The sequence below is a fragment of the Pholis gunnellus genome, assembly GCF_910591455.1.
Source record: "Pholis gunnellus genome assembly, chromosome: 24".
In the NCBI taxonomy this organism is placed as follows: Eukaryota; Metazoa; Chordata; class Actinopteri; order Perciformes; family Pholidae; genus Pholis; species Pholis gunnellus.
This window is the reverse complement of record NC_136551.1, coordinates 3,369,994-3,392,148: the sequence shown is the minus strand read 5'-3', so window position 1 is coordinate 3,392,148 and position 22,155 is coordinate 3,369,994. Positions and strand designations below refer to the sequence as shown.

At 46.9% G+C, this 22,155-nt stretch overlaps 1 protein-coding gene across 1 annotated transcript; it reads left to right on the top strand.

The window, feature by feature from the left end:
• Window positions 1-128: 128 nt before the first annotated feature.
• fam184aa (family with sequence similarity 184 member Aa) lies at window positions 129-21,730 on the top strand (the record flags this gene model as incomplete). The annotated part of the gene is made up of 24 exons (XM_079185838.1): window positions 129-284; window positions 4,365-4,442; window positions 4,907-5,041; window positions 5,165-5,263; window positions 6,744-6,950; window positions 7,372-7,545; window positions 7,672-7,833; window positions 8,217-8,352; window positions 8,452-8,633; window positions 8,723-8,908; window positions 12,019-12,141; window positions 12,367-12,528; window positions 14,122-14,243; window positions 14,491-14,641; window positions 17,005-17,119; window positions 17,231-17,328; window positions 18,270-18,423; window positions 18,500-18,627; window positions 18,719-18,903; window positions 19,028-19,174; window positions 19,315-19,432; window positions 19,571-19,675; window positions 20,551-20,681; window positions 21,616-21,730. The coding sequence occupies 24 exons, from the start codon at window positions 129-131 to the stop codon at window positions 21,728-21,730; spliced, it is 3,369 nt and encodes a 1,122-aa protein (XP_079041964.1).
• Between the last annotated feature and the right edge of the window lie 425 nt (window positions 21,731-22,155).

Sequence of the window (22,155 nt, the reverse complement as noted above, 5' to 3'; positions counted from 1 at the left end):
TCCTCCGTCGCGGAAAAACACGGAAGATTAACCACAACCCCCAACAATGGGAGGATTTAACGGGTAGCAGCCGCCGCTCCGTTGCAGTCAAACCGTACGCGTTTGGGGTTTATTTCCCCACCGTGAAAATGGCGACGGGTGCAGGCTGGCAGCCTCCGTGCAACACCAAATACAACGTTACCCCGTCTCCGGCGTCCGGCATGTTCTACGACGGGAGCTTGACGCTGGAATACACCCAAGACCTGCACCTGAAGATGAGCAAGAAGATCGCGCAGCTGACCAAGGTCTGTAGGTGTGATGTGCACGATGCGGGACGTGGTGGACCAAAAGTCACGCAGAGCAGCCTGGGATGCGGATGGAGTAGTACCGTGGAGGCTCGTGCATGGGATGTCATTTGTAAACATGCAGATGGGGAAGAATGTGGTGCTATTTTATGCTTTTTTACATGTTTTGGTGCAGGTCAGCAGGTGTGATGCTGATGTTTTCGTATTTTGGAGCAGGTTTGAGGATATTTCACTGCATCCCTGCAGGGTTCATAGGTCACCATTAAAATACTGATGCAAGGGTTGTTTTTCTAATAGGTGTTATGATGCATAGTTTAGAGGAAGTGAATGTGATGCATGCCTAGAAAGAGTTTTCTTGTGATGACTTACTACAGTGTGCAGGCTGCTAGTATTCTCTACTCTGCTGTTACTCTGCCTGCAGAAAACAGACTGCATTTCATGAGGGATTACACTGATGCAGCTGAGAGTTTTCCCCAGATGTTTTGCCGTAATTGTACCCTCTACCCCGCCACGGTTTAACCCGTGCATGCTTCCTGCCATCACGGGGCGTCCATTGCTGCTCAAGGGGCCCGGGGAAGTTATGTAATCTTGGAGGGATGCAGAGGTTTGGCTGCTTCTTTGTACTCCACCTGAAGCCCAGTGTAGGAAACCGACCGTGTCGCGCTGTAGTGGAAGATTTAAGGTGGCAGTTACAGTTTACAGCATCTATGGGCTTTTTGACTGGGTGGATAAAATGCAGATAAAACAGATTATATGACAGCGCTTGTATAGGGGGAGACAAAAGCAGAGAGGACAGAAGATTTTACATAACAGCCACGGTGATACGATCACAGAATTAGACACGGTGTACAGTAGGATGAGCTGAGTGAATACACACAACAAATAGATTGAAATTGTGGCAGGAGGATTATCAGGCCGCGGTTTATTCAAATAATTTGTTTGTGGTGGAGAGATTGGCTGCAAACGCCAGATTTAATGCTCTGAGAATGTGTTTTGGCACGACTAGGTTCACTGGCACTCTTCTGGGTTTAGACACTGTGGTCCTCCTTTGTTTACATCGATTTCCTGCTCCTCAAAATCAAAGAAATGTGGCTTTGACCTGACAACCTGTCCAGGGTATTTGGGGCCTGCTATCAGCCTTTTACTGCACAGACTAACTCGTCAAACTCAATTGAAACTCAACCGATAAGGGAAATAATTGTTGGTATGAGCGGACGTAGCTGAAAGGTGCAGCCTGGCCGAAGAAGAGGATATAGTTAAAAATGAAGAGCACTTCTCTGTGTGGTTGTTTGGCAGATTAATGTGTTATCTGCTGACTAGTGTTACTCTTCTGTGGAAGCATTTTCAGATGCTGCTCGTGTGTTTCGTGTGTTGTGCTGTGGGGGTTGGTAGTTCTTGCATGAACTACATCCTTGTTCTCTTTCAGTGTACTGCTGACGGCTCTAACTGTATGCTTGCAGTGACGCGTGTGACTGCAGGTGCTGCATTGTTTCCTCCAATAATCGTCACGCAGCGGCGCTTTGAGCCGTCGCAGGCAGAAAGTAGGACAAAGTTGTGGAACGCATGAGCGTCGTCCTCGCTTTGGACATTTACAAAAGGAAGCATCCCACGTTACGGAGATAGATTCAACTCAAACGAATGAGTTCAGTTTCGAAGAAGACCACGAAGAAGAGGTTTAAACCCCAAAACTACCGACGGAGCACCTGGCTTTCTGATATCCACGCTGAGCTTTTATTTCTCTCCCGCCTGCAAACAACAAAGAGACCCGACGAGGAGAATAAAGCCGCGGTCCAGGATCAGGACTGCTGTTGTCACAGCTCTGATGGGATTTTGTCTTTCATAGCATTACATCATGTCTGAGGAGTTGGCACGGAGCCACAAAGATCACACGAAACATATATAACATATTATTGAAGGAGTTGAGAGTTGAACCCAGATTCCTGAATGTCTGGTTTCCTAAATGCTCTTGTTGTTGATAGTAAAGAGCATGAAGCAGGCGAGAAGGTTTGAGACTCTAGATCCAGTCCTCCTAAACAGTTTTTATAGAACCTACTGGATCAGAGGATGTTTGCTTCTCCACGCTACTCTCTCCCAGCATGCCCCTTGTTCTCGCCTGCTGTGTGTGCGAATGAGGTTGTGATGTGGCGATGCTCAGGAGGTGGGTGGGGGGGGTGAGTCCTTGGAGCATCGGAGCAGCACGACAGCGACAGGAGGAAACAGATGCCAAGTGCCTTCACGCCACGACTGGGTGGACAAAGTAAATGCGCCGTGTGCTTCCTGCTAATCGGTAACAGAGACCGGGTTGCCACTTGACGGAGTGTCTGATGAAGGGAAACAGTGGCCTAAATGTCCCGGGGATCCCGTTAAGACTACAGCACCCTCTGACAACAGGACTGTCATTCATCCTTTAATTACTGAATATGATGGTGATCCTCTGGAAGCGAGGAGAGCGGAGCGACAGGGTTTTGGTCGCTGCAGTCGTTCCACTGTGGACATCAGTGACCTTTTTATCCTGAAGTTCAATCGATAGTGAACGCGTCCGTCCTGGGTGCTCCATAGTCTTCATCGCTCCTCGCTCATCCTGCTCTGTCTTTGACATCTCGATGAGTTTTAAAGCTGGCAAGAAAATCCCCCTCTGAAACAGCCCAGGACATTCAAACGTTAAATCCCGGGATTACGATCAGACTCGGTCCATCGATCGTATAATAAATACAGAATATAATCAATCAATTCAGTTTCACGCAAGAAAGTTTTTCACTCAATGGTTGAAACTAAGAAGTTTGATTGAAACTAACTGTACTATTTTCATCTCTGGTCATTTGCTGAATTTCTTTTGCAACAGAATCACTTAAAGACAACTGAGAAGAAAAAACAATTGCGTTTATTTATGGAACGCGAGCTTTAGACACAAATAGTAATGTGAAGTTCCCTTATTCCTGGGAGAGAGAGAGAGAGAGAGAGAGAGAGAGAGAGGGAGACACGGAACAACAAGGGGGAGAGATGAAAGGATGAAAGCAATAGTGAGAGGAGGGAGAGAGATGAAAGTCATTAAAATAATCATGTATAATTGAGGGAACGCTTCCGTGGATGACTTACTGCTGAGAATCAGAAGGACAACATCTCTGAATTCTGGAGGTAAATAACAGCTGTCAGGAGGCAGACGACCACAAAACGAGCAAAAAAAATCAATTATGTGGACGCACTTTCATGACAGCGTCTTCAAATGACAGGCTGAAGGTGTGTTTAAGTCCATTATAATAACAGTAATACATTGTATTGATGGAGGGGGGCCTCTGCTTCCTACTAAGTGCGCGTCGAGCTGGCACCTTTATTTCCGACAACAGATTTAGAGCGGCGGTGAGTTTTCCTCAGCAGACGATCACTCCCACTTGTTCAGGTGTGCGGAGGAGTTTAATCTTCTGACGTCCTCGGAGGAGACACTCTGAAGCGCTTCCCCCTTCAGTTTCGTGTCGTGCAAACTTGCTCGCGTGAAGAATCCTGGAACTACTGGAAAGTACTAATTACTTCATGGAGGGTAATTGCCGTGCACGTGTCCATTACACACCGTGTGTAACTTCTCACCTCATCTTTAAGTGGAACATAATGTGGAGCTTCTAGTTCTGCAGGGCTGTAAATCAGCTGACCATGACTGAATATTAGCCGCTCGCAGGGGGGGGGGGCTTCAATTTGCCGAAGCTTAAGCTGCTGCATATCATGTACCTGCAGCACGTATTACCTCCTGATATACCTGAGGGGAGAGCGTGACTGACAAGATGGTATTCACTTAGGCTCGTTTCTGTGGAGAGCGCAGCGGCTGGCTGGCTCTCTGGTGAGCGTGTCTGAGAAGCATTTCTGATTTCTGTGTTTGTTGAGAGACGAAAGAGGATGAAATCAAGTGCACCGACTTTTGTTATCTGAGCTCCGTCGTCTTGAATCAGTGTGCGAAACCTATTTCTCTTTTGGTCTGGATGTTGTTGCACTCTGAATGCAGAGCTGAGCTATTGATCTGATATCGAAACGGTTAATAAGAGCTCTGTATCACGTCCTCATTCTGACGTCTAATTCCCTTCCTGTCTGCAGGTCATTTATGCGCTCAACACCAAGAACGACGAGCACGAGGAGGAAATTGAGTCCCTGAAAGATGCCCACGAGGACGAGGTACGAGCACAACGGAGCACTGAACACCTTCCATCACACAGACACCCTCACCACTGCAGAAAATAACAGATACGTGTTTCACTGCATTAGTTTCAATGGAAGAATTTGGTGAAGTGACTTTCTCCTGAAGTGAGGATGTACAGTTTATTTTCTGGACGGGTTGCACAGAAACAGTGTCTAGATTAAAAGCCATGATCTCCAGGTAAAGTCAGTGCAAACACAAGACGATATGAAACCGGTTTAAATGTTAATTTAATTCGTACTTTCAGAGAGAAGCTTTTCAAGTGTTACATTTTCAAAGTGGGTCTTTTCTCCCCTGCCAAGAAACAGCAGTTGCCGTGCTGCCTCCTAGTTTTATTTATTTCCGTGTTTTGATATCGCATCATATTGAATTCTATTAAATAGTTTCTGCAGCTTTCAGTATGTTAACAGCTGTTGTTTGTTGTCGTTCTCCTGCTGCTCAGGTCCAGCACATTGTGACCGAAACCAGAGACAAGATCATGCAGTACAAGAGCAAGATGGTGGACGAGGCGGAGCTGAGGCGGCGGCTGGCCAGCCTGGAAGAATCCGTCGAGCTCCACGAGCACATGAAGAGACAGGTCGTTCACTGCTGCCGGGCGACACGTTCGGTTGTGCTGACTTTGGTCGCATGAATTAGCAGTTGTGTACTTGTGTCGTTTCGTCGTGAAGTAATGTAACGCGGCTGTTTCTGTCGCCGCCAGGCTTTAGCGGAGTTCGAGATGTACAGACAGAGAATGGAGGACTCGCAGCTCTGCACCGAGGCCCAGCACACACAGAGAGTGGTTTCTATGAGCAGAGAGGTAAGGCTTTACACACACACACACAATCACACGGCCTGTTGTGATTCACAGGCCCTGTTTAATGCTGATAAAACATACATGTTATCCACTATACTTTATACTGTTCTTGTCAGTACTAGAATGCAACACTTGCATGTTAAAGGTTGTGTTTAGGACATTCACAGCCGCTAGACGTCGCACTAGAGACCAAAACGAACGGGCGCGTCCTCCACACCTTTGCGTTCTCAGTAAGGTGTTTCTTACTTACTGATAGCGGCCTCTGAACACAGATAAACAAAGTGTTTGTGGACAATGCCAAGTGACGAGGTAAGTGCAAGCAAGAGAGGATGTACATCTGGGCTATTATTTTTGTGGTTAGTACCATAGTCAGCTTGGTAAGAAGCTATTTCTTCCATCTGTCGAGTGTCTTTTAAATCCACGTAAAGGAATTACTGTCCCGCTAACGCTGGCGTTCCCTCAAACATCCAGTAAAATGTGCTTCAGGCAGCTAAAGGTTGATGGTTTCAATTGAACGCGAGCAATCTGCTTCATTCTCTGCTCAGGACGCCGTTTCTCCACGACTCGTCTTGACACGACGAGTCGTTGTTTGCCGCTCTATTAATGTTCAGAATCTCACATTTGGCTCCTTTTTAAGTGAGACGAAGCACAAAACGTGCAAGCGTGCCACCTGTTTCCACCAGCTTTATGACTAATACACGCCATATCTGTGCTGTTCCACCGATATACACCACTTTTTTTTAAGTCAAAAGAATAGATTTTGACGTAATTCTCAAAATCCGGCTTGTAGCTAATATTAATGGCCAAACGCTTGACCGTGGAGGTCTCCTCCGTTAAGCATCAGCATCTTTTGGTTGTACAATAAGCATAAAGCAGGAATTATATAAAGTAATAAAGAAAATATCAATCCTACATGACTACATATCTCATGTCACGCCTCACATCATATCATCTACGCCTGCTTTTGTAGAGTCTGAAGGCAGCGGGCATGAATGAACTCCTGAAGTGTGTTTCGATGGGATGAGCCGGTGGCTGAATGAGCTCCGTTCATCATCAGTTCATCTTATGTTGGGATGGGTGTACGTTAGCGCTGGTGTTGCCACTGCCTTCACACTGTCCGCCCCTCAGCTTGACCAAAGAGACGCCCTCTTTACCAACCTGAACGCCGCCATCACACCCCATCATCCCATTTTTTTGTATATTTTTTTCCACCTCATGTCTGTCAGATCGTTTCCGCAAACCGCCGCTTCAACGCGTCGGAGGAGCTGCGAGCATTTTGTTTTGGCACCGAGGGGAAATAACAAAATACGTTTACTGACAGCATAAGGTAATAGAATTAAATATTCTGCACTTTTCCAATTGTTACAAAGGGATCTTTCAAGGGACGCTGTGAGCACTTAGCTTGGCACAGGTTTGAGACCGAGTTGGCAGCAGCACACCCAACGATTCAAACGGAATAGTTTATGTTTCGTGGTTTCAATAGGTGGAGGAGATGCGTCGGGATTTTGAGGAGAAGCTGCGGGCGTTCAGCCAGACTCAGGCCCAGTTTGAGGCGGATAAACGGCGAGCGCTGGAGGAGCTGAGGGCCACCCACCGCCACGAGGTGGAGGAACTCCTCAACAACCAGCAGAACCAGAGCGCCACCTCCACCGAAGACCAGGAGAAACTGGCCGAGCTCCATAGACAAGAGGTGGGCTGGAAGGACGATAGATGTGTTCTGGGAGGATTGAAGCATGTTCTCTGTTGTGGAGAGTTTACACAGCGAGTTACTTGATGGAGTAATTGCTGTTTTGGAGGCTTATTAAGTGTTTTTGGCTTTAAAAACTGAAATAAATCGGGTTGTTTTGTTGTTGCAGTTGGTTTATGAATATAATATAAACCTGATGTGGTTCTAATGTGGCCACGGGCCGTTGTTGCATGTCATCCCCTTGTTTTATTCACATTTTTCCTTTCCTCTCAACTGTTAAATATCCAATATGACAGATTTACTCTTTTAAAAAATAACAGGTATGATGGTAAACGTGTTCAATATATATTGTGCCGTTCTCATTCCAAGGCTGACTAAACGTCGCAGCACAGGGACATCCTCATGTATCCGTCTCTCTGCGCAGGTGGAGGCACTGATGGAGAGGGTGGAGGAGATAACGAGGGATAAGGTCCGTCTGGTGGAGGAGTACGAGGCCAAGCTGGGCAAGGCTCAGGAGTATTACGAGAGGGAGCTGGAGGCCATGAGGAGAACACACCAGCTCACCACGGAGAACCTGCTGGCCTGGAAAAGGACCGAGGTAAAACAACAACATATCGGTAAAAAAAGTCCAATCTTTTCTCTCCTCGAAGCTCCGTCTGCCGCTTGTTGCAGGATTTGTGTTCATGTCTCAGGGTGATCGGTGTCATTCTCTGCTCCTGTGAAGGTGGAGCTCCGCAAGGAGTTCCAGGCTCAGGAGGCGGCGCTGCAGCGCTCGCTGTCCAAGCTGAGGAGTGAGCTCCAGAAAGCGCACGAGGAGGCCAGAGAGAACCGAGACAAGACCAACAGGCTGCAGACGTCGCTGGCCAACGCAGAGGGAACCATCAAGGTGCGCGTCGATGGAAAACAGTGCTCAGACGTGCTTTTGCTGCTCATACAAACGTCTTGTGTTTACAGTATTTAAAGTCTGCGGGTTGGGAAGTGGGCTAAATTGGATGAAAACAGTTGCAGAAAACAAAAGACCAAAGTGAAAGCCTCTGGGCGAAGACGGTTTTCAGGAATCTCAGCGTGGAGGGAAATCTAATGTGGTGTGCTCTGATGGTCCTGCAGGCAAATGTGCAGAGTCTGAATAGCTTTCAAGCTTTATGTGACTCTCAGGCTGCAGTGGGAGAGATATGGCGAGCGGGTTTTTAAACTGCTGAATGTTGGATTGCGGTGGTTATAATTGTGGGAACATCTGCGTGTTTCTGTTTGTGTGTGTGTGCGCTGCAGAACCTGCACAAGCAGCTGGAAGAGGCCATCCAGGACGGAGAGATCTGGGTGATGCAGCTGAAGGACACTGAGTATGAACTAGACGGCAGCAGGGAACGAGTTCAACAGCAGGCTACTGAAATCCTCCATAAAGCCAGTAAGATGTTCCTCTAGCGCTACAGTGTGCACAGATGTTTTACCGATATTTTAGGTTCTGCTTGCCTCTTTGACGCACTTTTAAATTGGCTGTTCCCAGGTCAGATTGGCTCCTTGCAGGCCACCCAGATGTCCCACGAGGCGACCATCAGGAGCCTGGACCAGGAGCAGAGCCGGCTGAAGGACAAGCTCAGCCGGCTGGAGGAGGAGAGGGAGGCTCTGCTCAACCAGAGCCAGGCCTCCAACGAACAGCACAAACAACAAGTGCTGAAACTAGAACAGGTGCTGTGACCCCCCCCCCCCCTTAGTCCCAGTCCAGCCCGAGGTCGTTAAATCATTTCATTTCTCATCCTCCTCTGCTTCCCCCTCAGTCTCTGCGTGAGGAGCACCAGGGTTACGAGAAGGAGCTCTGCAGGCTGAGAGTGCACTACGAGGAGGAGATGCATCGCTTCAAGGAGGCGCAGGTCAGAGCGCTGGAGGAGCTGGAGGGGAAACACCAGGCCATGAGGGAGGAGGCCCAGCAGGAGAAAGAGGACGAGACGACGGTCCTCATGACGGTTCGTCCAATGTTAGGATTTAGGACGAAAACATCAGAATTTGAGTTTTTCCACTGAAACCTTTTTATTTACATACCACCTGTCAGATTTACGATACGTGGAAAAACAGCAATTACATCCAACTCCTGAGTGTCGCTCTCAGGGTTTCATATCTCTCTTGTCAGTGCGGCACCATCAGCAATTACATTTCCTCCTCAGTGCAATCGGCCTCAGTCTATTAAGAAATATGTATCCCTGAGAAATGAGCCGCTCGCTCAGCTGACTGCACACATTTAATTAGGTTAAAGACGTGAAAACAACATCGTGTTTCATCCTGTCGTGTCTTCTCCCTTCTTTCGTTCCTCCTCTCTCCGCTCTCCATACGAATGACCGACCTCCTTGCGAAGAAACACGGATCAAATTACACAGCTTGCATGAATTCGACCCTGATTTATTTTACCGCAACAGCGTCGCATTACCGGCGACAAATGCTTGTAAGCGGCGGTTTCTCACTCGTCTCTGTTCAGTGTGAAGCCTCTTGTGTTCTCCCGTGGGCTTACTCGCCCTGCGGTGATGTGTTTCATGTGCTGATCAAGTGTGCTGTTGTGACGGAAGCTACCTGGCTAGTCCTACACTATGTCCACAGCCTGTGATTTATGTTACAGAGGAGCAGAGTAATCACGGGGACAGTAGGCGGAGTCAAAACGCTACCAGACCACCGATTGGTCAGAGAGAATTGGGACAAATGAAAAGCCAAGCTAGTGTCAGACCGTTTATTTGCCACGGTATGTTGCACGTACAAGGAGTTTGACACAATCCCCACGTGGGTCCATGAGGTCGGGCTGACGGGAGGAGCGGTTGTCGTTTTCCGATTGCTCAGCAGTATTTTTATTTCCCCCCCTTGGGAATGGTAGAAGAGGAGGAGGAGCGCTCGTTTTCCTCCTGCTCGCAGCCCTTACAGCACATTACACCCGATTTTATTCACGCTCGCATGGCTCCACCTGCATTCAGCGGCCATTAAGAACCCCATTCAGACTGGAGCGTGTTGACGTCCAGTGGAAGTGAAATTGGCTCAGAGGCACGAAGGCAGCGCGGTGCATCGCTAAAGCACAGAGTAACTCCCGCAAAAAAGACTCTCCCTTCAACGTTGCAGCTTATTTTCCGGCCTCTGATATGATTACACAGTTTTAAATAATTTTGAGCTCAATGTTCTCCCCCTGTCTCTTCCGATATCTCTCCTCTTTCATAACGTTTCTCTTTTTTTTTGTCCTCTTTGAGCTCATACTCCCAATGCTGTTTGAAGCTGACTGCTAATTGGTTGATTTTCGTTGACATTAAATCCTGCCTCCAAGCCAGAGCACAGTGGTGTGTGAGCATGTGTGTGTGTGTGTTTATAGATCTCCCTGAAATGAAGGAGCGACGCAGAGAGGGGCAATGATGGAAAAAAAGCAAATATTATGTCGGCCGGAGCGATGCTGCGCCTCGTCTTCTTTAAATTAAAGTTTTCATACAAAGACAAACGCCGAATTTGATCTTCGTCATTTGATCTTCATCTTTTTTAACTTTAACGTCTGTCAGCGAGACAGTAACGAGTTTCTAAAACCGAGGCAATACAATGACTAATTCCACAAATTGCTTGTTCTGTATTAATTCATAATTCACCGCAATCTACTTAAAGCAACTTGAGACGGCAGCGGAATGGAGGCTTTGCGGTCATATCTCTCTCATCTCCCTGCTGCTGATTGTTCTTCTGCGGATGTATGTTCATTAATTAAATCATCTGATGGGTTTTGTTACCAGGCGGAGGTGACGATGACGCGGTAAACGCTCTTGTCTTCAGCCGTTAGCCTGGACTATAAACAGATATGCAAATGAGGGCAGAATCGGGAGGTTCTGGTGTCATTTCGACAATGAAACTCCTAGAACTGAAGGCGACGTCATCGAATGTCTTTCATTCGTTTGACCAACAGTCTAAAACCCAACGATATTTAATTTACTACAGTGTGAACAAGTAAAAGCCAAATATTTGCACTTAAAACGATTCATTGATCATCGAAATAGCTGCTGACTAAGCTTTAGTTAAAACCACCCAGACGGTATTCTCTCTATTATCCCACAGGGGGGGACGGGCCGACACTCTATTTCTAATATAATTTAAATCCTTGTTTTGTACGCCCTTGTTTTAATCATGGCATATAGCTTCATCTTATGTTTTTTTTTTATTCTCCAATGTTCTTATGGACGAATCGATTGAACCTTGAACCGCATGGAAGGCTTGAGTCGACGTGACGCCGGCACATCTACTGTAATTGGGTTAAAGAAGGAGGATGCGGATTACTGGTTGGCTCCCGTGTGGATAAGATAAGACGGCCGGGTGCTTTATAGTTCCATCACGTCGTATGGGAAGCAAAGGAGAGCTTGGGAAGATCCTTGGTGGTTGCAACTTGCATGTTTCACCCAATGTAGAGAATTTACACAATGGAGCAACGCTTATCTAGTAGCATCTGGCAATATGTATTAAATACATACAATCAGAGTTCAGATTAGTTGTGCATTCGCTAAATTAGCATCTCTTCAGCGTAGAAAGGGAAAACATTTGTGAAATTATTAGCGCCTGAACTCAATTTCACCATCTGTCTCTGAGGATATTATGGTGCTGTTTATCCAGCAGCACAGGGTTATTTCTAAAGAAGTCCTCCAGTACACTGCAAATAAAACACATCCACTCAGCGGGTGAATTAATAGCCGAGGCAAAGAAGAAGTAGAAAAGGGAGCGTTTCATAAGAGACGTTCAGCGAGGCCCGGAGAGGATTTGGTGCCGTGGTTTGAAGGATTATAGAAAGCGTTTGGTTGGTTGGTTGGTTGGATGAGATGGCCTTTTAACTTTGAAATGAAAACTCCTTCATTCAGTCGCCGCGCTTCACACTCAACAACTGCCTCGACTCCATATTACGGCACCAATGGGATTTAAAGTGGCTTCTTAACGCCCGTCCTTTTTTTTTTTTTTAGAGATTATACTTTCAGAGGGAAAACGGCAGGAAGGAAAAAGAAAGAGCGGCGAGGCCTTCACAGTAAACATTGGTTAGTTTCCTCCTCTTCTCATCCACCTTTCTCTTCCTCCTTCTCCCCAGAAAATGAGTCAGGAGTTTGAGATCAAGCGTCTGTCTTTGGAGGAGCAGCGAGACCGCCTCCAGCAGCAACTCGACAACTTGAAAGAGGAGCTCTCGGCCAAGCTCAACATGGCCAATCAGGAGGTGCGGAGCAGTAAAGGAATAGTTCGGATGTTTTTGAAGTGCGGTTGTATGAGGCGCCGCTCCACAGTCGGTGTATTTAGAATATCTCCAGAAAATTGGTTTGGCTGTACCTCCTCCTTCGAAACATCCGAACTATCCCTTTAAGTCAACTCTTCTTTGAGTCCTGAAACGTAACCAGTCTTCTTCTTCTGATGACGCATTAACCTCTCCTGTTGATCTCCTCAGGTGTCCCACCTCCAGGAGCTGGTGAGGGAAGGCGAGCAGAACATGAGTTCAGCTCAGACGCAGATCAGCTGTCTGAGGGAAACGCAGGAGAAGCTCAAGATTGAGCTTGACGCTACTAGAGCTCGCGTCCGAGAGACCAGCAACCTGCTCACTGACCTACAGGTGAGGGAAGCACAGAGGATAGATCCCCGGTACGGTAATTATAAGGGAAGTATGAATGTTCTTTTACCCCAAGGAAAGATGTCCATTATTTATGAATTATTGTAAACTCTATTCTCCATATAAGTTAAACTGTGAGATTGCCTGTAGACAAATTTCACTTTTTTGCAAGTTCAGCTGAAATACGCTGAAATAATTCTCTGGAATTAATTCAAATCAAATATTTAATCGAATATGTCAGCCGGGTCAGCCAAAGCAAAACCTAAATTCATGGCGTTTGCTGACGGTTCAGCAGGAAAGTGCAACTTAGATGCTGCGAAGTTTTGACGAGAGAGAAAGGAAGACGATGGAGGGACGGGAGAGAGGAAGGACATTTTTTGAACGCAGGAAATGGGATTGAACTGAGACATAAGTGCAGCACTGAAGGCCAGCTGTGAGATAATGATGATGAGGCTATTTTGAGTTGAGTGGTCCTGTGTTTGAAAAGAGAGACGAGAGAGACGGGAAGATGATGTGCGCGTTAGAGTGAGACCGGTCGTTGTTTATTCACGTTGTTGTTGTTCGCAATATTATTAGATGTTGGCAGCCGTTGGGGAAATTGAAATGAATTGAACGTAACAAAGTCAACAAACAAGCTTCACAGCTGGTGGAAATCCACACATGAAATCAGTGAATACAAAATGGCCAATAAAAGAGACGCAGGAGGACAGAGAGGCTGAAGCGAGGAGTGATAATTAGAGCCTGGCGTCTGTGAAAGGAGAGGATTTGGACGGTATAAAAGAAGGAGCACCGGATCGTATCTGGTGTTCACACTGAGCCAGCTGAGCCCGGCTTCCCGGTGAATGCAGACCAGCCATTGTTCAGCAGGAACCCTCGAGGAGCTTATTACTTTTATAAAAACGACAGAAAGGAAAAAGTGCCCAAAAAGTTCAGCTCAACTTTTGTCAATTCATCGTATGAAATAGAAACAATTAACAGATTCTTGTGTCTTTTTAGTGCCAATTAGATAACAGGTTCATTGAAATAGAAAATGTCTTCTTGAACATCGTTTCTGGGCTCCTAAACACTTCGACCTCGACGCTGAACGGAGCTTTTTCGGTCTTTTAATGAAGTCTTTAGCAGATAAACCCTCGCAGCCCATCTTCAGCAGCAGGAAACGGCTGACCCGGTGAAGTTCGTTCCTGCCTGGGCACCGGCGCATTATAAATGCCCTGTAGCCGTGGCATTATAAATAGATGTGGAGGTGGGCATTATGAGTCATCCGACTGCTCAGCTGCTCAAATGCTGCATCGGGTCAGAGACGGCAATTTGAGGAGATTTGCCTACTTTCAGTCGCTTCACGTTGTTATTGTTGATGATTCAGCACTTTTTCACCGAGCGTCAAACTCTTTACTGGACCAGAAAAGATAGAAGCTATTAAACTTGCCTGAAAATATATTAGAAAACCTGGAGGGCAATAGAATAAATGAAATAAAAAGCGTGTTTCGGGCTGGATTTTATCTGTTGACTATCCAAAAAGCAGTTCCTGAAAGGGGGAAGGAAGGCAACAAAACAAAGTATTTTAATAAAATGTGTGCACCTGTTTGTGTTTTGCAGGAGGAGATCGAGACCCAGAGACAGCAGCATGATGCCAGAGTGATGTCCATCAGAACAGAAGAGAAACAGAAGATGGACAAGATGGCGGATGACTTGGACCAGAAATGGAGAGATGCACTGCGGTAAAAAACACAAACCCAGTCCTCGTATGTGTTACACTCTCTGTCGGCCTGTCAGTCTCACTGCTTTCTCCTGTTTTGCTCGTCCCGTTTGTTCTCTCGATCGTCTCTGTCGTCTCTCGCCCACACACGCGTGTCGCTGCCACAACAAGTCGACTCGTGGATATTAAGAAGGAAGAAGAAGAATGGAAATGATATCCTTCAGCGGGACAAAACAGTCGAATAAATCTCATTACGCCTCCCTCCGCAGGGAGGAGGTGCGTCTGCTGAAGGAGGAGCTGGCCGAGGAGTACGAGGCGGACAAGCAGGCGGCGCTGACTCAGCTCTCCCAGCAGAAAGAACTGGAGATGATGGCGGCGAGGGAGGGCTGGCAGAGGAAGGTGGAAGACCTGCTGGAACAGGTGAAACACATGTACTCGTACTGCTTAAAGACACAACACAAGGTACGCACCACGTGAGCCGCCGCGCCGCGACCACCGATCAGATCATTCACAAGCGCACCTGGCCAAGGTGCAGGTGCGCCGTCTTGTTTCGTGCACATGCATGCGGATATTCTTTGTGTGTGTGTTTTTGCAGTGATAACAGCGGTCTTCAGTGTCAGACGCACTCTCGCAGGCTTTGCATCCTCCGACTGATGCCGCGAACAAAAGCCCCGAAAACACGAGAGGATTTAACTTCTCTTCCTGTGCTATTTCTGTCCAGTTTCTCTGTTCATCGCCAAAAGCGACACAGAAAGAAAAAAGAAACACAGCTTCTGTTTTTTAATTAGTTTCTTTCCCCCTAAAGCCCATATCTCTCCTCATACACGTATATGTAAGCTGTGCATACGCATGCATAGGCGCTTTATACACACACACACACACTGGAGAAGAAGTTCTCACAGCTGCAGTTGCTGGAGAATCCCTCTCACGGGAGTGAAAGTGGAAATTAGCAGAGGCTGCTCAGGTCAGAATTAAAGCTCTGCAGCAACAGAGAGAATCATCTGAAGCCGGTTTTAAAGCTCAGACGCTTGTCTGCTTATCCTCACGTACCCGTCCGCGCTGAGCGCACTGCCTCTGGGTAATTCAGAGCTCAGCTGAGTCACAACGGAAAACCAGAAAGAGGCTCGTCCTGATTCCGCCGGTGGCCTCAGTTAAACATTTTGTGACAAGCTGGAGTCTCGAATTCAGACGCCCTCGACGCCCCGATACGTAACAGAAGAAAAAACTAGGAAGTTAAAGAGACGGTCTGACTCGTCCGTCTGATTAAAGTGTTTAAATGTAGACAAAATGTCAGAAAATGGAAATTGATGACTGGACAGGGAGCAGAAGGCAGGCTCTTTATATTCAATAATAATAAAGTGAGGATGTTTAAATCTGCTGCGTTAGCTTTGCTAACTGTGTAAACGTGAATCACAGCATTTTAAAGTGATCGTGCAGAACGGCTGAAAATAAACATCAAACAATGTCACAGACCCAATACCTAAGGAGCTTACACACTCTTTGTGTTTGAGCGTGTGTGTGTGTGTGTGTGTGTGTGTGTGTGTGTGTGTGTGTGTGTGTGTGTGTGTGTGTGTGTGTGTGTGTGTGTGTGTGTGTGTGTGTGTGTGTGTGTTCGTCTCATCAAAGGGCTTCTTTATTTTGGCTACATGAAGGCGCAGCCCTCTGAGTTCTGTGTACATGAGTGTGAATGCTAATGCTAGAATCATTAAATACATATGCAACATTTAAATAAATCTGTAATTATAACTATTTTTAACCATTTTTCAATGCAACAAACACGTCATATTTTACTTTTAGCTAACTGTAGATTGAACATCTTTTTACAAAATGAGCATTTGTCATTTTTCACGGTTTTCAGGTATTTTATGGATCAAACAATAATCGATGAATCAAGAAAGCGATAGTTAAAATAATCCTCAGCTGCAGGCCTCTGCGTAATACCTCATGCACGCACACATATACACAATATAAATACTCGCATAGATGAGATTGTGCAGGACGAAGACGAACGGACACGCAGGTACAACTGGAGTGATCTGCGCCGTAATGACCTACTTTCAGCAGCTCTGGAGGCTCAGAGACCGTCACACGCCACTTCACATGTCAGGCGTGGAGCAGCTCTGTGACTCTTCACACAGGAGCCCCGATTGAGACTAACAGCTGTCAAAGTGACAACAGAACGTCTCTTGTATGATGGATGGAAAAAAAAATCCATTTTACCAGACGTATATTGGACACAGGAAGGGAGGATACTCTGCACGGGGTCACCTGTCTGTCTGTTTAAATCCATACCCAGCGCTGAACCCCACATGCTTCATCCTCTCATTTTAAAAGCGTCTTACCTTGCAGGCCCTAGTGTAGTACTCCCTACAGCCCTAAATCTCCGCCGGGGACTTAGCTGCAGCAGCTTCGAGGAAGGAAGAGTGGCGTGTGGAGAACCAGATCCGTCAGTCTGGGCCCCTAATAGTCTCGATATCTCCTCAAAACAAAACAGTTTTTGTGTGATGTGGTGTTACTCGGCTCCGTGCGCTGTCGCTCGCCGTCTGACGAGCTGTCGGTGCAAAATCTCCGGCTACAGCTCTCAGTGTTTGGCTCGTATCCATGTGTCGATACCCCTCTGATGACTGCTTCTATGTTTTGGCACATTGACCGGTCCATACTTTGTTTTTTATCCGTCTCTCCATTTCGTTACATCCTCAGATGACTGTTTTGCCCTTTCAGTGTGAACGCCAGCAACTATATCTGCTTCTCTTTTGTGTTTTTTGCCTCTTTTCTCTGCCCAGATCTCTCTCTTGAAACAGTCTCTGGAGCTGCAGTTGTCTCAGTCCCAGTCAGCCCTCCAGCAGCTGCAGTCTCAGTTCAACCAGGAGAGGGAGCTGCTGAGCCAACAGCTGAAAGGTCAGCAGGCCTCTCCTCCGAGGCCACAAAGCTGGCTGCAGCATGCAATCTGACCGTGACGCGTTGTCGCGTCTCGTTGAACGCCGCGTTTGTGTGTGTCTCCATTTGCAGAGATGCAGAGAGAACATCAGAGGCGAGAGCATCGGTTACAGGAGGCTCACTGCTGCGCCCTGAGCACCATGGAGGAGGCCAGGCAGCACCAGATAAGGGTATGATCGGGTACACATGAAGCATGTGTGCGTGTATGTGTGCATCCTTTTGAACGTCATCCATGCAGAGGTGCACGAGGGCTTTTTGTCCTTAGTGTTTCTGCTGCAAGATGACACTCTCAGCATGTCAAAGAGGGGGGGGGGGGTGTGTTTTAATTGAATTATTCTTTTATTCATTAGCTTCATCTACTTTAATTTCTACCGTTCCCTCGTGAAGTGACATTGAAAATGAGCCGTCGTGGTAATAGCTAATGGTTGACTTTCTGCCTCATTGAACAAAATGATTATCGCAGCGAGGTGATGCGTCCGGTACCTTTTTTTAATGTTAACGATGTCATGGATCACATAATGCACCTTAATGGAAATTATTTAATTTCGTGATTTTCATGACAGCTAAACTAAATAAGGCGTCTTTTTTTCTTAGGTTATGTGGCACGTTGAGGCTGCTTCGTGGGTTTAGCAAACAAATGCAACAAATGTTTCACAATTCACATTCTTCACACTGATTCTCCTGCAAGTTTCCAAGACACAATATTGTTCCAATGATTTGATACTTAATTCTGAGTTGTGTTACTACCTTTGTGGAGCTGAACCAAAGTCAGCTGTTTATTGTAACGTTTCCTTTATCCAGTGCATCGTGGGACGAATAGCGTCCAACAGCACACTCAAAATAGAAGCGGATTAAGTCTGAATACTGTTTTGACTGTAATTACTTGTCATTCGTTCATTTTCACTGATGAGAATTTGTACAGAATTGGGACAGAGCTGCAGTGGTTATTCTTGCTCGTTGTTTGTCTTCTAGGTTTAATTTTTCCGACGACGCGGCTTCATAAATGCGATGATTTCTTTCCTCCTCAAATATTATAATTACAAAAGTCGCCACATGGGGGAAACAATGTATTTTTGATCCGTTATGTCGATGCTGTCCTGCCCTCTGCCAGGCCCTGGAGGAGCGTCTGAAGCAGGAGCAGAGGGAGGAGGTCCATGCTCTGAAGGAGGCCCACAGGAGGACCTTTGACATCCTGAGACAGCAGTCAGACCAGGAGCTGCAGACGCTGCGCTTTGAGCTGGAGGACGAGGGGAAAGCCAAGCTGGGTAAATGATCATACACACAAACCAAATTGCCGTAGTTGAAACAAAACACGGAATGGTGTTCCTCTCTGTCCGGCAGCATCTCTTCGCGCAGAGCTGAACCACCTCCACGCTGCGTCCATAGAGCATCTAAAGCAGCTCCACCATAAAGACAACACTTGCGTCAAACGAGATCTAGAGAGCGCGATGGATCACAGCCACCAGCAGGTAACTTGTCTGTTTTTCCTCTTTTGTTTTTCTTTCACGTGAGCTGGTTTAACATCTGCGTGACTCTCTGGATTTCGTGCGTTTCTTCTAGGAGCAGGAGCTCCTTGTTCGTCTCTCAGACCTGCAAGCGGAGCTGTGTTCCCGAAGCAATCGCATCACCGATCTGGACCACGAGATCCACTCTCTGAACGAGACCATCGACACTCTGACCAGAGAGCTGGAGATAAAGGGCAAAGAGGTGCTGCGGGTTCGCAGTGAAGCTAACCACCAGATAAGGTACAAAACAGCAGATTGGTTCCGTAGCCAGACATTGATCTACAGACGCAGATCTACAGTATCTGACCCATACTTATACCTAATGTCGTGGTTTATTTATGGGTTTTGTCGGCCTCTGCTGTAGGGCCCATGAGCAAGACCTTTCAAAGAGACATGAGAGGGACCTGGGGGAGATGAGCATAATCCACCACAGAGAAACACAGATCATGCTGGCTGACTTCAGCAAGGCCCAGGAGGTCCTCAAAGACAAGATCACTGCGCTACAAATACTGTGAGTCACTGAGTCTGTTGTTGTTGCTCCTTTTGGGCTTCCGCCGTGTTTCTGTCTCTGCTGGCGGAACTCAATGCTTTCTTCCTTGTCGTGACGTTATCGACCGTGCTTCTGTGCGTCGCGTTTTTGTGGCTGTTCAGGCTGGAGGGGACGGAGGACAAGCTCCGAAACAGAGAAAGCCGACCTGAAGACCTGCATGTTATCGCGGAGCTCAGAGAGATGGTCACCGAGAGAGAAGGTCTGGTGAAGAAGCTGGTGGTGAGTAGACCCGTAAAACTCCTTCTCAAGTACCTTTTAAAGTCTTGTAAATATCTGGTACGCAGTCAAGCGAACGGGCTGAGAGTTTGATGTTCAAAATAACTTTGGGTGGATTTTAAAACGTCGTCTTTTTCACAGGACGACAAGAAGTTCTACCAGCTGGAGTTGGTCAACAGAGAGACGGGCTTCAGCAAGGTCTTCAATTCCAGTGCCAACGTCGGTGTGATCAACCCTCTTATCAAGGTGAGCGATCGCACGCTGAAACACAGACCTGCAGGAGGCCGAGTTCTCCATGTATCAATCAATCACGATATGACGAAAAATTCCAAAAGTACACCCACACGGGGCCTAAGAGCACCAAGGCAGCCACTGCATGCAGTCATCCACCTTCTGTATAAGCCTCATAATATTATTGATCATTATTCGAGGTAATAAAGGTCGCTGTCATGATTATTTATCTACATTGTACATTTATCCTCATATTGAAATTGACCCCATTCCACACAGCCTCACATCAGGTTCGTCTTAGAGGCTGATCTTCTGTTTTATCGCTCAGAAACATTGATGCTTGATTTCAGCCTCATAACAACATCGGTCCTCTCCTTCTGTCCTCTCCTCCTCCTCCTCATGCTGTTGTTGCTCACTGCATCCGGTAACGTTCACATCCCATGTGCAGGATTTGAACATTTCTGACTTCGGCGATTGTGTGTTTCTTGTGATAAGTTGCAGTCTTGCGATTGCCCAATCGTAGCTTTGCCACTGTAACTAGGTCACAGGTCCGGTGTGTCCAGCTTTGGATTCCTCTCCGTGTTGGATGAAACTCTGTGTTGATCTGCATCCAAGCTGCAGTTGTTAGCATGCCCAGCTAACTAGCTTACTACCTACGGTGGTGACCAAGTGTTACTTCGAGGCCGAGGAGCATGTCGTTAGCTTGTAATGCGGGGTTTACAGGATGCTACTTTGCCAGTTCTCTAGCCAGTCAGCTCTCTGATTCGTCAGCCCCCTCCCCCCCATGAGTCATGAAGGAGAGGAAGAGGAGGGACGGGAGGTGGAGGTCCCTCCCCAGACTCAGGAAAAGCCCCTCTCCGCTGTTCAGCCCTCTTCCTCTTTCTCCTCAGCATCCTCTTCCTCCTCCTCTTCCTTCTTCTCCTCATCCTCCACATCATCCCATGCCAAGCCTTGCTCTTCCTCATGCTCCTCATCCTCAGGAAGCCCTGGTGCAGCATCAGGGCCTGCAGAGCTTTAGGAGGTGAGAAACCAATCTGTCTTGCTGCCAACCGCTGCCCTCCGTTCACCTTCACTTCACCGGGAGTCAGGGCGGGAATCACGAGACGTTTGCTGCCCCGACTGTCTGTGTAGCTCACCTCACTCCTCCGTCACCCTCCCCAGAACGCTGCAGTCTTTCTCCATCAGCTCAGGGTCAACAGAGACATATAATGAAGATGTAATCTCTTTTTGATCCATAATGCTTTATCATCTCATTTTCCCCTTTTTGTGTCATTGAACTATCACACACATCGTATAGACTCTCATATAAAAAGGAACGAACCCTGAAACTCTGCAAATCGGTCTCAATGGGACCTCACACCCTGACGCAGACAGAGAACGAGTGATTTTAAAGCACTTAGAAGTGCAAGTTGCAAATGTGAAACCACTTAAGAAAAACGCTTTGGTCGCTTTGGTTTCTCCCAGAAAGAGGAGATGAAGGAGGCTTGTTTGCTGCATGCGCTGAATATAAAACATATAAACAGCACACAATCTGAATGTTTGTTGAGAAAAGATGATTGCAAAGGGAGGAATACTTTTTTAGTTTCTTTGTTTTTTTACATTTTTCCTGTTATTTTGAATTGAGAGGAGGACAAGTTGTTCCATTTCTTTCCATAAGTCTTCAATCTCGGAAGCAGAGCCGAAAGTAATCCGGGTTTAGTAAAAGGATGGATGAAAGTCCTCTGTTAAAGTGTCCTTGCATGTGGAGGAAGAACTATCTGTGTATTGTGGACATCACACCAGCCTTCAGTTGTTTTTTATATTTATTATGCCCACAATCACGACACCAATTGATCTGACTCTGCTGTTTTCTGATGCCTAACAAGCTACCGTGCTAAAATATCGTATGTGTATGTTCAGTTTCTCTCTGTCTCGTCCTTCGCCTCACTTCCACACGCCTGTCTCTCCTCCCTCAGCCTTCCTGAGGCCAACGCCGCGACGCCATCCGACCTGAGAGCGGCGGAGGCGGGAAAAAGCAAAGAGCACGTCGTGAAAGAAGAGGACCTGTACGCCCAGTACTTCACTTTCTGACCGGCAACAACAACGACGTAAAAAGAAAATCTGTCAAAAAGAATGAGGTAATGGGACAGAGAGCTAAAGTTGGACAGCAATCACACTGTCGGTTTTGAAAGTCATTTGGGCGACATAACTGCTATTCACAGCGCTCCCATCCATCATGTGCAGCAGTGAGATTCCAGCGTGACTGCGACCGCAGGGCTTCCATACACGGTGGGCGTGACGAGTGGTGCTGCTTGTCGGTGCGTCGCCGTGAAAGCGTGCACGGTAGCAGAATATAAACGCTGTTATACTGCGTGCAAAACGGGACATTTGTATGAGCTGTAAAGTGCCGAGAGATGCATGTAATCCTACAAGTTTAAAGGACTTCATCGCCCACGATGGTTTTGATAACCGTAGACCCAAAAGTTCAACTTTAAAAATGTAGAATAGAAGTGTGG